The 18,197-nt window shown below is 36.0% G+C and overlaps 1 protein-coding gene across 1 annotated transcript in view; it reads right to left on the bottom strand.

The window, feature by feature from the left end:
• TBC1D23 (TBC1 domain family member 23) overlaps positions 1-10,739 on the bottom strand; it is a 66,634-nt gene extending 55,895 nt beyond the window's left edge. Inside the window, exon 1 of the mRNA XM_081301578.1 lies at positions 10,524-10,739. Coding sequence (XP_081157704.1) covers positions 10,524-10,576 — 53 coding nt within the window. The 5' untranslated portion in view covers positions 10,577-10,739. The remainder of the gene's footprint in view (positions 1-10,523) is intronic.
• Positions 10,740-18,197: the final 7,458 nt, after the last annotated feature.

The following is an 18,197-nucleotide window of genomic DNA, read 5'->3' as shown; positions in this document are numbered from 1 at the left end:
TTAAAAGTACAGTGTCTTGGAGTGATCAGAATCCAAGATAGATTGTTTTCTTAAAATAGAAATACAAATGGGGCTGGGATTGTGGCTCAGTGGTAGAGTACTTGCCTCGCACGTGAGAGACCCTGGGTTCGATCCTCAGCACCACATAAAAATAAATAAACAAAATAAAGATATTGTGTCAATGTATAACTAAAAAAAATTTTAAAAATAGAAATACAAAAGGTGCATTACTGGGATATCAGTAATCGCCCAAAGTCTGCTACGTAAACATCTTAAATATGTTATTTCTGTTTATATTGTTCAAACCTTAGTCTGCCAACAGTATTAAATACAGCCAAGTGGGGAAAAAAACGGACATAGAAATCTTCACTGAAACTATTTCTAGTGCTAAAAAAACACAGAGTAATATAGCCTGTGATGATTATTCTCCTTGCCTGAAATATTTCCACCTTTATGTACTCAAGAGTTTTCTACACATGACCTACTCCCCTTAAAAAACTCATTTTTCTTTCCTTCCTTCTCTTTACAGTTCAACTCAATGAAAATAGTAATTTCCAAACATCTCCACTTGCTCTCTCCTCATTCACTGAAAATCTCCACCATTCTCCTAAATTGCTCCAAGAATTCATTAGACATCAATCAGAGTCTTCGTCCTCTTTACAAAACTCTACAAAGTTTTACTTTCTTCTTAAAACCTTTTCCTTCGAGTGCTTGGGTTGTGACTCAGTAGTAGATCATCTGCCTAGCATGTGTGAGGCACTGGGTTCGATTCTCAGCACCGCATATAAATAAATATAATAAAGGTCCATCAACAACTAAAAAATTAAAAAAAATTAAAAAACCTTTTCCTTCATATTCTTCTCTATCTTCCTAACCCATAGTCCAAATTCTTTTCTTCCCTAACATAAACATTATTTTATTCAAATCTTCAGTAAATATGTATTGAGCACCTACTACATACACATTTGCCACTCTAAGAGGCATTGGGAATGTAGCAGTAAACAAAATGTTCACACTCTCATGTGGTTGGGATGCTAGCCAGTTATTCCAAGGTTCTAGCCCAAGTACTATTATTATATATATAATGTCACACAGAGGTGGGAGCAGGTCTTTCTGGAGTGCAGTTCACTCAGATTTGTTTAGAACGTAAACCATTGTGAGCGTGGAGATATATATATATATAAAAAACCAGATACAAGTCTCTGACCAATTACTCAAAATTCTAAAAATGACCAATCAACTAGCTGCAAGCACTAGCAAACTATGTGACAGTCAGTATGCAGTGGCAAGCTGCACATATAGAGTTGTGGTTTCATGGCTTAATTTGTGTCCCCCACATTTCAGGGTATTTTTTAATGCCCAGGTCATGAGACATCAAAGCTTTATCTGAACTTACTCTGCTACTACTGTTAGCACCCTGCTACAAATTACTACCATATCCAAATGCCTTAATTAGTCCCTGAATATTTTGTGACATTCTTAGAACTGAAAATAGGACAACTTTGTCACAGATTTATTTGTACATTAGATATGGGTAAAGTCAAATCCCAGTACTATATAACTTGTTATTTTTATTTTTTATTTTTTAAATATTTATTTTTTAGTTGGAGGTGGACACAATATCTTTATTTCATTTTTATGTGGTGCTGAGGATTGAACCCAGTGCCTCACGCATGCTAGGCGAGCACTCTACCACTGAGCCACAACCCCAGCCCCGTAATCTGTTATTTTTAAATACCAATCTCAAACCATTAAAACTTCCTAAGTATTTCAACAAATAGTATGATAGCACATTCAGAAAAGATCCTGACAACTTTTGAGAGTGTTATTTAATTGCAAAAACTTAACTCTTTTGAGAGTGTTATTACTGCAAAATACTAAACTTACCTGGATTTGTGTCAGAATCAGGTACAACTATTACAGGTATTTCACTAAGATATATTTGCCTACATGTTATTCTCCCTTTAAAGAGTTTCTAGCCTTTATTTTTGAATTATAAAAGTGATATATAAATGTTATATCCATCCCACTTCATCAGCTTTAAAAATTTAGTGAGCTTTTATTAAGATCAGATCTGCAAAAGCAGCTTTGGGACATGCCCTTATCAAATAAGATAATCCTCTTCATAATTTGTGTTTTAACCAGGATATTGTGCCAAGTAAAGATGGTAAGAAATTTGGTCCTCTTAGTTTGGCAAACCAAACATGAGAGCTTCAGTACTTCATCACTGTAGCAAGATGACTATTGTACCATAACAATTGTAAATTAATAACAAAGGGTACAGATGCTTTAAGTTTTTTTCATAGACTTATTTTTTTACCCAAAACCATATAGGTCAAACTGTGGGAATGGTATCAATAATGTCCCTTCCTCTGCTAAGAAAAAACTCAGGAGCTATTGTCTAAGTTTAAAAAAAAAAAAAAACCAGACAAACAGCAAAATAAAAGGTTTGTCAAAACTACAAGTACAATTGTACAGTGGATCTGCTGTAATACTTTGCCTACAAAATTGAAAAATAATTTCTCCACTAAGAAGCAGTTAACCTCAGAGTGCTCGAAATCCTTGCTTCTTTCATGCTTTCTCAGGATAAAATTTCTCAACACTGTGTATTCCCATATTATGAAGGGACTGTGCAGCACTTTCTTTTTTTTCTTCTCTTATACCAGGGATTGAACCAAGGGGCACTTAACCACTGAGCCACATCCCCAGCTCTATTTGTATTTTATTTTGAAACAAGGTCTTGCTAAATTGCTTAGGGCCTTGCTAAAGCTAGCCTCAAACTTGTGACCCTCCTGTCTCAGCCTCCAGAGCCTCTGGGATTATAGGTGTGTGCCACTGAACCTGGCACATTGCAGCACTTTAAAAGCACAAAGAAATTTATCCGTTTTTTTTTTTTTTATGTTTTTCCACCAAGACAGTTTATTTGGAAACTAAAAATGGAGTATATCCTTGCCTAAAACAAAGAATGAGATAAAAACAGCAAAAATTGGACAGAAATATTACCTATGTCAGTTACAAATTTCCACTTTGTTCAAAGTATAACGATATTAAAAAAACTCACCAATATTCCTCTTCTTGAAATCATCCTTTTGAAAAACAAAGGAACAAATGAAGTGATAATGCTTTACAATATCTGGGCAATTCTTTCCAAAAGTACTTTTCCAATGGGAATCGTAATTTGACAAAGAAATACATACTGGGTTTTTTTTAAAACCTGGGCTCCAACCATCAATGAAAATTAATTTGATATAAAAGGACCTCATTGACTTTCTTATTGGTAGCTAAATCTAAACTAATATAACAAAATAAAGCACAAGAGTTTCTGTTTCTCAATTATCCACTGATATATGAGATGGATACAACATTCTATATGTCACTTTTATAATTCAAAACAAAGGCTAGAAACTTTTTAAAGAGGAAAATAACACAGGAATTATTTTTTATACATTTTTTAAGTTGTAGATGAACACAATACCTTTATTTTGCTTATTTATTTATTTATTTTTATGTGGTGCTGAGGATTGAACCCAGTGCCTCACACATATAAGGCAAGTACTCTACCACTGAGCCACAACCCTAGCCCCACAGGAATTATTTTTAAAGGAAATTTTAAATTTCTCCAATATCACTAGATAAAAACAACAGAAAAATTACTGAGCTAAAGTAACCTAAAAAGTATAATTGTTTACATGTTCTACATATTACTCTCAAGTCAAAATAAACTAATTTTATTCTAATATATAATAGAAACACACAACATAATAACATTGTTATATATTACATATTTATGCAACATAAATATGTCTGTCAATATATTATATTAAATAAATATATTTTCTAGATGAAGTATACAACCATCACATCTGAAGATTTAAAAAAACTAATTTACGTAATTCCTGGCAAGGATATAACATAGTATTATCAAAACAAAAGTGAGAAAAGGGTATAGTATACAATGCTATTGTATCCCGCCATGAGTCATCAGTCATCCCTTCTCATGGATGCAAGAATGTCAATGAGCTACCAGCTCATACATATCCTTATAGCCTCTAGACACCATAGATACACTCAACAACGCACAGTTTTTTAAAATATTTTTTTAGTTGTTGATAGACCTTTATTTATTTATATATGGTGCTGAGAATTGAACCCAATGCCTCACATATGCCAGGCAAGTGCGCTACTGGTGAGCCAAAGCCTCAGCCCCCAACATTTTTAATAGTGTTTTCCAAAACACATGATTGAACATATGATTAACATATTTTTACTTGGGCTTTCTCTAAGTGTCTGTTAATGTGAAATACACAAGATATACGAAATCAACTTTAGAAACAGTACAGGGCTTAGAGGAAGGAGACATAAACTTAAGCATCAAATTTTCCACTAATTAGATCTGTCATATGATCATTCTAAGTCTGATATTTAATTTTCCAATAAGGCACTAACCATAATTCCTAACTTAACTTTCTCATCGACTGGCTGTAAAATCCAAATGAGATAATATATATAAGCATTATATATAAGGGTTAGGTTCTGTATAAAAGTACAGTGTTTGCTTATGTTTCCTTGCTAAAGTTATACTGTAACAACTGGTTTATGTAATAACTACTTTAAATAAGAAAAGAAATATACACGACAACATTTCCACCTAACCATAAAATGCTAAGTCAGCTAAAGGACATGAAAAAGCTAACCTTCAAGAAAAGGGATGAAGACCTGAAATAAATGATTTAATTAGTCAGTATTTTCTTTGTTTGGGTTAAAAGACGCAGGCAGACCCTTAAAAACTAACATATAATCTATTTTTAGCAAAGAGTTTCTTTTTAAATTTTTTTTTAGCTGTCAGTGAACCTTTATTTTATTTATTTATATGCAGTGCTGAGAATGGAACCCAGTGCCTCACACATGCCCCACAAGTGCTCTACCACTGAGCCAGAACCCCAGCCCCACTTTTTTAAGTGACTTTTATTTATTGCTTTTTTTTGCACAAGAAATAATTTGATCTTATTATCAAATTGCTTTCTATTTGTCTCAATATTAAATAAGTAATTCAAACACTGCCTCTTTACAAACTGTGTACTAAAATCCTATTCTACTTTGCTAGAGCATGTAATTTCCAAAAGCACTGGTATTTAGATATCTTCTGTAGCTACCTTCAAATATCATTCTCAGTGATAAAATGATGAAAAAAATCTAAGTGTACAAACAAAGCAATAAGATACAGAGTTCTGGTTTTAAAACTGTTTCAATTTTTTTTCTAAAACCTTACACAGCAGTTTGAACATAACCATTCAGTGAATGTTTGCTGAGCTATGAATGCTTTGCAAACTATTTTGCTTTTTGATACATAAGAAAGGGCATTGTCTTAAAGTAAAATTCACACTTCAGCATTATACAGAAGTGCTCTGTCAAGCATATTTTATCAATTCTGTTCAGAAGACTCCTAGTCATAAATTGGATGTCTATTGCAGTGCTCTAGAATTATCTGAATTGCCTCACTAACTTATGTAGGAAATGCACTTGCCCCCTTTCTGCAGTAGGTACATAAAGATAAAAATGAATTAACTTAAATACATTTCTTTAATATTCAAAAATCAATGACTAATCCTAACTTGTGAATCATTAAAACATCAATATGAAACAAAATCAGAAGTGACTATTTAAGAAGCACCTCTAAAAACTGTAAAATCTGAATTTATTCAGAATTTAAAATAAATCATATAAACAAGTCATCTTCAATTCTCATCTCTGCACGCCCTCTAATTATATGTTACAAAGTCAAACAGCATCACTAACCCCTAATTTAATAAATAATAAGTATATTTTTTCTTCTTTTCCCTTTTTTTGGATTATTTTTCTTATTGTTTGTCTTCAGATCAGGTTCTGCTACACTGCCCCAGCTGCTGGCCTGGAAGTCCTGGGCTTAAGTGATCCTCCTGCCTCAGCCTCCCAAGTAGCCAGGATTATAGGCTTGCACCACTGCACCTTGCTTTCCTTCATTGTTTCCCTAATACCTAGCTTTAACAAGCTGTCAATGTTTTTAAACAAAGGATTCCTTTCTGTTTCATATTAAATGTATTTCTTTATTGACTATATTATGTCTAAAATTGCAATCACCCAGTCCTTAAGTGATATTTTAAATCTTTCCTCACATTTTAATACTTATAAAGCAGGGAGCACAGAGAGTACCATTTACAGAGTGCACAAAACTTTAAAAGAAGTTATATTCTTAAAACAATCCTATTCACATCTCAAATTAACAACTGAAGCTTCTTTATAGAACTAATCCTTCAATTTTAAAAAAAAGTTTAGCAATAATTTAACATTAAAACAGAACTATGAATTAAAAGTGAATGTTGAGTAAAATGTTTAAGTTAAAGAAGTTCAGGATATCAAGTTATGTAATTAAAATCTCTATGCTATCAAACAGTTTACTCTTTGTTTTATGAAGTGTTTTTAACTGTCATATTTTTATTTTAGCTTTGTCAGATGGAAAGTTTTCTAAAATGTATCTTATCACCTAACCCAAACTCATCTTAATGATAGGGCTATTTAGCTACAAATATAGATATAAATTGTAGATAATATCTATCAAAAATTTTCTAAATTATGGCTTAAGATTATTTTTTTAATATTTATTTTTTAGGAGTAGATGGACACAACACAATGCCTTTATTTTTATGTGGTGCCGAGGATCAAACCCGGGTCCTGCCCATGCTAGACAAGCGCACTACCTCTGAGCCACAATCCCAGCCCCATGACTTAAGATTATTTTAAGGAAATATTTCAAGCAGACAGACTCAGGAAATGAGAACATATGTTCAAATCAAGGCTGGTCTCTTTAATACTAAGAAAAATATTACTAATCTTTGAATTGTAACAATTTTTACCAGTTTGGTTTTATAAATCTAGATTCTCTTAACTTATTTTAATTTTTAAAATTAAATATAAATTTCAAACTAACTGTAAACCCTTTTAAAAGGATTTCACCATACTCTTGGAGTTTACATGGCTGGAGTTGCAGAAAGCTAAAGAGCTTAGGCAGTTTCTGATCACCTAGGCTTTCCACAGGAAATGAGCATTATACCAGCAGACAATCAGACAATCCACAAAACCACTGAAGTCAGGAAATTCATATGAAATGACAGCTTGATATGCTACTACATGAGTACACAAAAATCTGCATTCATTCATGATACATTCATTTAACATTTATTGAATCACCTGCCATCAGTCACTGCCTTGAAAGGTTCACATCTAAAGAGCAATGACAAGTCATGTATTTAGATAAATTACAGTATTACATGTCAGGTGATATAAATTCCTCTGACCTACTCATGCTGAGATACACATCATTCAGTACCTTGCTAAGTAACATGTGATATTTGAACTAGCAGAATTAGTATAACCAGAAGCTAGTCAGAAATACAGCATCTCAGGTCCCAGTCAAAATTTACTGAATCAGAATGTGCATTTTAATGATCCCCTCAGGTAATTCGTTGTACATTTAAATTTGGGGAAGCAGTAATTTAGAACGTAACTGAAAAATCAGTAAATAAGTAATATCAGAGAGTTCATGTACTTTTAGGAACTTCAAGCCCCATCATGAACCTCTTAAAAAACTATACACAATTTTAACAAGTTCCACTACCTAGTTTCATAGATTAGGAACAAATTGTAAGATACCAATGATAAGGAAGAAAACAGGGAAACCTTACAAAAAGAAGTTTCAAACGTAATGTCTATGCTATGTGAAGGTCATTTAAATAGCAACAATCTGCCATATTTTCCTAAAAAGAGAACTGAAGGTCTTACTGTATTACAGTAGCCCAAGAGTAATTGATGTTCTCAAATGTGCCTTCTCTAACTAGATCGGAAATTCCTTGAGGACCAGAACCTAGTTTTATTATTACACACTTATATTTGTAGCTGAATAGCCCTATCATTAAGATGAGTTTGGGTTAAGTGATAAGATACATTTTTTAAAAACTTTCCATCTGACAAAGTTAAAATAAAAACATGACAGTTAAAAACATTTACTCTTCATAAAACAAAGAGTAAACTGTTCCCACTCTATAACAACCCATTCACAATCACTCTAAAAGAAGAGGTTGTACGGAACTTGTGACTCCCAATCCCAAGGTGTTTCCTGACAAATATTTAAGTCCACATCTGGGCGACTGGTAAAGGGAGAAAAAAAAAAGACAGATTAGAGGGGAATGAAGGTAAAATAGAAATTATAGATCATTATCCCAGGGATCCCCCTTTCATGAAAATAAAATAAGTAAAAAGGAGAAACCACACAAAAAATACACTACCTCTAGAAGAGTATAAACACTACGGGTAGAAACCATTCACTCCAGATCCCTTGTCTAGAACCAGACACATGCTCACAATTCTAACATAAGAACTTCCCTAAAAAGCTTTAACTCCAGAAACATTTCCTTTCATGACCCTCAACATGAAGCTCACTGAAGCCAATTTATCATACAATCCACTCTTCCAAAACACAAACTTCAGGCAATAACCAGCTAGGTCACTTTCTGAAAAAGTTTTGCAACATCTATATCACTGATTTGTTGAAGGTTCCTATACCTGGATAAAAACTTCCTCACTATTTTTCCAGACCTATTTTTCTATAATTTCTCTTCAGCCATTTGGTTTTAGATACTAATCTTGAAAAAAAGTCATTGTCCTGTCTATACCCTTGTTGTCGTTACTCCAGAGACCTTTCCCATCTTTCTTTTTAAAAAAATATTTTTTAGTTGTAAGATGGACACAATACCTTTATTTTACTTGCTTATTTTTATGTGGTGCTGGGGATCAAACCAGTGCCTCACTCATGCTAAGCAAGCTCTCTACCACTAGCCACAACTCCAGCCCCTCCCACCTTAATCTGAATTTGTACTACCCAATATTTTAGCTACTAGCCACCTGTAAACATTTATCATTTGAAGTGTAGCTAGACCAAATTGAGATGTAGACTAAATGCAAATTGAACATTGGATTTTGAAGGCTTAGATAAAAAATAAAAGATGCAAAAATTGTTTTTTAACAATGATTGTATGTTGAAATAACATGTTGATGTATTCGACTAAACAAAATAGATTATTAAAGCTAATTTCCACTGTTTGTTTTTAGTCTTTAATGAGACTAAGAGAAAAATTCTAAATTACATATGTGGTTCACATTATATTTCTTTTGGACAGAGTTCTTGTAAATCCCACTCATTCTCCAAAGTCTGATTCAAAAACCACTGCTTCCATGAAGCTTTCCCCCATGACTCCAAGAAGTGTTTTTTGCCCCCTCTTTTATTAACACGCCCAAAGAATGAGATTAATTTTACCTTGTTATTTAGTGTGCCTGTCACAGTTCCCCAACTCTAACATAAGCAAACTAAACAAAGAAGCTATATTTAGGTCAAGTTTTCCTCCTACACCTTGTAGAGAATACAAGTACAAAGGGAATGCTTGATGTCTGCTAATGGAAAGTTGAATTTCTCAATTACCACATTGTTTATTTCTTTTAACTATTTCCATTTCTTCCCTGGGATTTAAGATGTCTGTCAATGTTTTCTATAGCTTTTAGGTACAGAGAATGTCAGTGGGATGTACAAATATAAACAAGAAAACCCAAAAATAATATGTGTGATCAACACATTTAGATCAACTGTAAAAATTACACAAGCCTCTAAATGTTCCTTTAAAGAAAATTATGCTAGGGAGCACTGTACTGAGAATAGCAGCTATTTCAAAAGCAGGAGAGTTTCCCAAAGATTAAGGACGCTGGGTGAGTAATGCCTACCAAGCATTACTGGAGGTCCTTCCCAAAGCCATAGCTATAAATCAGGTAAGCATGCAAAGGGTTGGGAGCAGCGAGAATAAAGTCCCATGGGGATCCAAAGATATGAAATCAATCAAGAAAAAAAGAAGTTATGTTGAGAGAGAGAGAGAGAGAGAGAGAGAGAGAGAGAGAGAGAGAGAGAAATGGCACAAACTGTTGGAAGACGAAACGAGATTTAAAAAAAAAACGGAAGATAAAAATTATCTCAAGTGTGGGGAAGAAATCTTCTCTGGGAATCTCTCTCAACCTCTGAACCCCTAGGCAAAGGTCGTGTTGGTAATTTCAAAAGGGCTTTTCTCCAACTGGTATTCGAGTACCTTAGATTTTATCCAAAAAACTTCCTTCTTAACCTGCCTTAACTCCCGCAGCGAGAGACACTTGCCAAATCTAGCCTGAAGCCTCCCTCTCCAGCACATTTTGGAGGCCGGGGACTAAGTAGGGACCAGACTGAGGCCAAGCAACTGGACGACACACCTCCCGAGTCTGGCCCCAGCCCCTCGAGCAGGACCCGGCAGCGAGAGGGGAGCCGACAGGCAGAGGGGGCGGGGCAGGGCACCAGACTTCGCCAGAACGGGTCTTTTTTGTTCCGTGCCGGCACCACCCGGTGCCTTAGGGACAAGCAGGTTGGTGAGAAGAAAGAATAAGGAGCCAGTGAGAAGCAGTCCTGAGCTCTCACTCACCAGCCGTCGCCGCTCAACGTAGGCAGTGGCTGGACCTCTTCTCCTTCCGCCATTGCTGTTGACGTCCACGTCACTTTGCCGAAAAGTGGACCTGGCGCAGAGACAGACTCTAAGACCCAACGTCGTAAAAGGTCTTCGGAAGTCCGGAACTAAGCTTCTCCGGAGCGAAAGAAAGAGGGAGGAGTCAAGGGGAAGGTGGAACGTAACGTCAGGACGTCCCGAGGGCGAAACGCAGCGTCAAGTGCTGTAGGGTGGAGACTTGGTGAAGGCAGCTATACCAAAAACTACAGGTCCCAGGATGCCACGCGGCCTGACGAACAGAGTGGGCGGGGCCTCGTAGGGACGCTCGTCGCGCTAGGCGGCCAGTAAGTGTCCAGCGTCCCTGCGTGGCGTCCAGTTAGCTTCTTCACTCCAACTTGGTGTCGAACTTAAAGAGTTGGTAGTCCTGACTAGTAGAGAGAGGAGGGGAAGTGAGAATTCACACAGGGAATGTGGGCGTAAAAGCAGACCCACGTTGCAGTAATTTACTCTATAACAACTACATTTGAGGAAAAAGTAGGATGTAAGAAAAAAGCACCCCACCCCTATTTGTGGGACCCGGTCAAAACTACAAACGGAGGTCTGCATACTTTAAATATTTAAAAGTTAATAAAACAAGCTAAATAGTAAGGAGAATACGTCCTGCTTAAAAAATATCTTCTAACAGCTTGGAAGATCAAGTCCAACTTTAGAATTCTGGAACTGTATTTCCTTATAAGGACAGAGAAAAAGATCTTTCCTTTTCCACCCCTTGTCCGCTTTACTTGGGCCTCCACGTGTAAGCTCCGCCCACACTACCGGTCCTACCCAACCCATGCTCCGCTACCTTCCACACGGTAGGGGGCCCTAAGAGGGCGCACACACCAGAGGAGGAACCAAGAAATGTTTTTGTAAGCCCTGGAAACAATGATGAGTAGAACTGCATGTAACAATATGGATAAGTTGATTTGTCAATTCAATAAATTTACTGACTGACTACCATACATTAATAAAACAACATAAATTAAATCCTAGTCTTCACTTTGAAAAAAAAATGGGCACAACAGGTTACAGAAGGATGGTGTCATTCATATTTGGTGCTAAAAACAAGACCACAGGGGCTGGGATTGTGGCTCAGTGGTAGAGTTGTCGCCTGACAAGTATGAGGCACTAGGTTCGCTCCTCAGCACCATTTAAAAATAAATAAATAAAATGAAGGTATTGTGTCCTACAATATTATATTTATATATATATATATATATATATATATTTACACACCCAAGACTATATATTATAGATGTATATGTGCTTTTAAAAATGAAGGGGATGATATATAGGAAAATGAGAATGTTAGTTATTTTTGAAGTGAGGAGGAAATAACTTTAAGTAATTTTTTTTTGAGAGATGGAGTCTGCCTATGTTACCCAGGCTGACCTTCACTCCAGGCAGGTATAAAACTCCTGGGCTCAAGTGACCCTCCTGCTTCTGCCTCCCAAGAACCTAGAATTATAGGTGCCCACCACCATGCTCAGCTTAAATTTTTAATGTATTTCTTAAAAGCTGAGAAGTGACTACATAGATGTTCGGTATCCCTCGTATAATTTATATTTCACAATCTAAAATGTTTTATAATTTAAAAATCTATTTGATTTAAGTAAACACAAAATAGTACAGCTAGTTCATTTATAACCAAAAATGTGTTCCCTCTGTTTCCAAAAGGCACATCATACAGAGCTGCAAGTTATTGCATTCACTCCAAGCCCCAGATCCCTGAGTGATCCTTCATTGGGGAAAATTCCTTTTAACACAAAATGAGAATTTAGATGCATATTATCAAAAAAAATAAGAGGTATGAATCTAGGTCAAATTATCTTAACATTCAGGACCTCTGCTGGGTCCCTTCAGTTGTGCCAGTAGGTTTTCAGAAGGTTTTCTAAAATGGGTTACAAACTATTCAGACAGTGATGTGACAAGGAGTTGTTCACAGGTTAGGGTGATTTTAATCCTCAATTATAATTCATTTTGATTGTAATCAAATTAGTGACTGCCTTACAGTCTGGTAAAAATAAAATTATGCTACTGAAAATTTATCAGTTGATGTTTTCAAGCAGTTCTTCATTCTGTAAAAGTAAAGTCAAAAACTTCTGATTTTAGTGAATTAAAATGTTTTGAAAAAAATTATAAAAAAGAAATTAAAATATTGTTCATCTATTATATGGTGTTTGGTGCAATAAAATTATGTAATTTATACTGTTTATAAGTAATTAATTAACACTTAATTCACACTATGTAGTCGATTATCAATAAATATTTGTTAAATGAACTAAGGGATTTCTTCTGAAATATTTTTGGAATGGGTGAAGCCATTCACCAATATAGAAATGGCTGGTTGGGAACAGGGTTAAGATTGTTATATTAATGTAATAGAGTTTTCTTCTTGCTGGCCCTCAAACTACTAGGTTCAACTGATTCTCTTGCCCAAATTTCCTAAATAGCTGGGATGACAAGCACACAACATTGTGCTTGACTTTCTCATTTTTCATCATATTATCATAGCATTTCTTAAAGGAGATGATCATAGCTCTGATCATTTATTCCATATTCATGCAAACTTTTCATGACTTTTGTGTATTGTTAATAATAAAGACCTAGTAAGATGTACTAATCTATTTCTGCATAACAAATTACCCCAAAACTTAATTACTTAAAGGAATAAACACTTATTATCTCAAAATTTCTGTGTACCAGGAATTTAGAAGCAGCTTAGCTGGATGGTCTGATTCAGAGTCATTTTAAGTCACAATCAAAATATTTGCCAATATTTCAGTCATGCGGTCAACTGAAGGCTTCACTGAGGCTAAAATATCCTCTTCCATGACCACTCACTCATATGCTTGACAAATTGGGGTTAGCTGTTGGCAGGATACCTCTGGTCCTCCGAAATGAATCTATCAATGGACTTCTCAAATGTCCTCCTGACATAGTGACTATCTTCCCCCAGAGTAAGGATTCAACAGAAACCAAGGTAAGAACCACAATATTTTTTTTATGACCTAGCCTCAGAAGTCACACCCCATCATTTCTGCAATATCCTATTGGTCAGCTCCATTCAATGTGGGAGGGAACTATACAAGGGTTTGAATACTCAAAGGCAAGAATCACGGAGGCCATCCCAGAGGCTGGCTGTCACATGAGGCAGCATTAAATCCTTCACATTCTTCATTATTCAATCAAATTCCCTCCCTAAGATCTCCACTCATATCATTTCTACCCTCTTGAGGTTCTACCTCCTCTGAACTTGTAAAGGACTATAAGCAAGTCCTCTCATCTGGGCACTGAATTATACAGCATTTTCTATTCTTTAACTCTGAGAATGGTAGCCATTTTTAAGTTGTTTTGTAGACTCCACTACAACAAATGCAGAGCTAAAACTATTGATAGAGACCAAATTTTTTTGTTAAATAACAAAATACTGATTTTTGTTTCTACAGATATTATGTGAGAGTTTCAGAATTCTAAACTTTTCCAGAAATTTTCCTTTTTATCTTGCAAGGATAAAGGTTTTCACAATTATCAAAATTATTTCATTTATTTGTAACTTTAAAATTCCATCAGTAACTTCATTTTAAGGCTCTTTAAACTATTGAAGTCTAACATTTAATTTAATGATGAACAAAACCAAGTTAATTCCCATTCACAGATGACAAGAGAACAGTTGGCAGCAATTTCAACATCTGCTTTTAATTCATTTAAAAGTGTTGAGAAAACAGTGATAAAAAGAACTGGAAACCATAATATTTTTCCATTATTCTTCTAGTAGTTGTTTTTGCTAATTAAGGTTGAGTTTTAATAGGTTATGTAGATGAACCCAAAGTAAACATTTGGATAGCAATTGACCCATTGTTGAGTTTGGAATGTGCTTTAATGTGGGAGCCTATTTTACCCTTTCCTGATTCCACATTTGTTCCCAAATGTTCCACACAAAAGGCTCTTACTTATGTTGAGTCATTCCCGGTTGGAAATGGGGTAATAAACAGTACATTAGATGGAACTAGACAGAGTTTTTATCCTTATTTATTTTTTTTTCTTTGATACAGGATCTTGCTATGCTGCCCAGGCTGGCTTCAAACTCCTGGGATCAAGCAATCCTCCCTCCTCAGGCTGCCAAGTAGCTGAAAATAGAGACATGTGCCACCATGCCTACCTTCAGACATAGTTTTTAAAAACTTCTTTCTTTTTGTGAATTAATACCCTAAGAAGACACACATACTTACTCTGCAAACAGTAGCCTTTAGACAATGACAGTGATGTATTTTCAGTATAATCTGTCTCCATTCATCTCAGGCACTTGCACTTAACTTCTCTTTTCAAGTATATGTCTTGCCAAATAAAATAGTTAGGAAGGAGCCATCTACAGTAACTGGATGGAATTATATAACACATTTTTAACAATATGTTTATAAAGTGTATTATAATTCCTATAAATATGTTACTTACAGACTGATTTCTACTAAATTTCTACTGATTTCATGCTAAACTATACAGCTTATCATTGTCATTTCAATATTCCAAATTCACATGGAAAGAATATAATTTTCTTAAAAAGAATTCTTAAGATATCATGAATATGAAAGTGACTAGAGATGCAAAAGTATCCAAAAGTTTAGATAAAGAATTTCTTCTCTATAATTTTGTTCTCACTTTTTTTCTGGTAATTAACAACAAGTCCTATTGTTAATTCCCACCTATAAACTGAAAACCCCTATGTCTTTATTTCCAAACCTGGCCTTTTCTTTTGCCCTCTGCATCTGTAAATCCAGCCATCTACCTGGAGTTGACACCAGGATGACCCACAAACACTAAGAACTCAACATTTCCAAAACCAAACTCCATAAATCAACCTACCCACAGGCACTACCTGCGATTTCTGTAGAGTTGAAGCCTTACATGGCAATTCCAGTCACTTAAAGCCAAAAACTTAGGCATTATTCTAACTTCTTTCCCTCTTCTTCCCATGAATTTTTGCCTGTCTAAATATTTGTCAAGATTCCTCTTTACCCTTGAAGATTTTCTCTAGGTTTTGCTCCTCATTATGTTTTGCATTAAGGGATTCCTTAATTCCTTAATTACCCTCTACCTCCTTCCACTTCTCCCCAACATAGCCTGTACTCCAGGCATTGAAATATGCAGCCCTCAGTCTCAATTTACTTAGCAGGGTTGTTTGTTTGTTTGCTTGTTTACAGTGCTGGGGATCAAATGATGCAGGGCCTTGTGCATACTAGGCAAGCACTCTACTACCAGTGAGCTACATCCCAAGTCCTTATTTTTAATCACTTGAATGTCTTTATTCATTTTTCAGTTGTCTCTTACGATATTTCCCATTGCTTTAACCAGACCTCCATCTATACATTTGTTACTTGCTTGATCCTCAGAGGTATTTGAATTTGTGCCTCTTGGTGTACTCCTTCCTTCCTTCCTTCCTTCCTTCCTTCCTTCCTTCCTTCCTTCCTTCCTTTCTTTCTTCTCCTCCTCTTCTTCCTCCTCCTTTTATTTTGTGATAGTGGGTCTTGCTGAATTGCCCAGGCTGGACTCTCTCCTCCTGCCTCAGCCTTCTGAGTAGCTGAGATTAGAGGTATGAGTCACCACGCCAGGCTTACATTTTTCTAAAATGAAAATCTACCTAAAACCCTTCAATGATTTTCCTTGCCTATGAAAGACTGTCCATATTCCTTATCACTGATACAATACACTTATAACCTGGCTCATCAAGAACATTCCCATGTTTTCTTATAACCTTCCCTTTAGGTATTTTATACTTACAGCCCCAAACAAGTCATGTTTTACCCTGACCATATGTCTTTGCTGAAGCTATGTCCTTTTCTTTGTCACATTCTACTAACTTCACTCTACTAGTTGCTCCTAGCCATGTGGATTAGTATGCTCCATGTAACCCTCTCTCCCAAGCAGATTTACTCATCTCTGCCTTTTGATATCTACCACTACCCCTTAAATATATCTCAATTATTGCATTTATAAACTTTATTTTCACTATGTGTTGCCGAAGTCTGTCTGGGCACAATTCAGGAGCCACTTGTCAAAAGAAAGGAACTTTATTTTTAGAACACACACACCACACCACACAGCTCCTCAGGAAAAACCCTCAGAGCCCAACTGCCACCACTGGCTTCCCACAAGCCTCTCAGCCTCCCCCACTCCTCCTGCTCTTGAGGCTGATTGGCTGGGTCGCGTGGGCGGAGCCAAAAAAGTCCCCCAATGAGCAGCTCCTTGGTCTGAAAGGGTGGGGAAACAGCCCAATGAGCATCACCGCAGAGGAGCCAATCAGTTGGCAGCTAGAAGTTTGCTGGGGCGCTGTGAGCCAATCATCAGCTGGCAGCTGGAAGTTTGCTGGCAGCTGGAAGTTTGCTGGCGCCCCTTCGGCTGTAGCTCTCAACAATGTGTTTATATTTTTGTTTTTCCCACTAAGCTAGAGAACTTTGAGATCAGGTTAATATATCTTTACGTTCCAATGTCTGCATAGTACCTGATACAAAACAGTGGTTTGCTGTGTGAATGAGTGATGGAATATAACATTATACTAAAAACACTTATAGAGCATTTACTATATACCAGACATTATTTTAAGCACCTCCTCCTGATCCTTATAATTTAGCAATGAGTGAATATGAAATCTGCCTTCAAGTAAATCAAATAGGCAAGTAGTTTTCTATGTTCATGATTATGATGAATCTCTTTAGAAATAGAAATGATTGCCATCTTAGGGTTAAATAAGAAAAATAAGTTAATGAAGACATATGAATCTTCTTTTTTGGGGGGGTTACCAGGGATTGAACTCAGGGGCACTTGACAATCAGTGAGCCACATCCCAAGCCCTGCTTTTTTGTATTTTAGTTAGAGACAGGGTCTCACTGAGTTGCTTAGCGCCTCACTTTTGCTGAGGCTGGCTTTGAACTCGTGATCCTCCTGCCTCAGCCTCCTGAGCTGCTGGGATTACAAGTGTGTACCACCGCACCCGCTGAAGATTTATGAATCTTGAAGAAGAGGGAAGGCATTACTTTAGAGTTCTTATTTAATTATCACAAGTAGGTGCGATTGCTCAAGAATCCCAATCGGATGTTACTACTCTGTTTAATGCAATCTTTATTGGCAAAGGCAGAATCTTGAGTCATCATTTTTAGCCTCAAGCAAAATAATTTGTTTCTACTATGAAAATGTGTCCTAAAATTTTTAGTTAGGCACAATGGTACATGTCTGTAACCCCAGCTGCTTAAAACAGGAGAATCACATGTTAAAGGCCAGCCTTAGCAACTTATTGAGACTCTGTCTCAAAGTAAAATTTTAAAAGGCTGGGATGTATCTCAGAGGTAGAACATTCTTAGATTCAATTCCCAGTATAGCAGTGTGTGTGTGGGGTGTGTGTGTGTGTGTGTGTGTGTGTGCTTGTACAAAGTATTTGGTGATAATCTATTAGCAGAGAGAAAGCCTATATTCATATATAATAATGATGTGATAATGCTTAAATTTTGCCTAGTCATAGTCTTTTCAATGTCCTACAAGGCCCTACATATTTTGTAATCATAATATGTCTTCTACTTGGAACCCTTTTCCAACATACCTTCATGTGTGACTGGAATAGAT

This window comes from Spermophilus citellus, assembly GCF_964194105.1.
Source record: "Spermophilus citellus genome assembly, chromosome: 7".
NCBI lineage: Eukaryota > Metazoa > Chordata > Mammalia > Rodentia > Sciuridae > Spermophilus > Spermophilus citellus.
The sequence above is the reverse complement of the archived record's forward strand: the minus strand, read 5'-3'. Positions and strand labels throughout refer to the sequence as shown.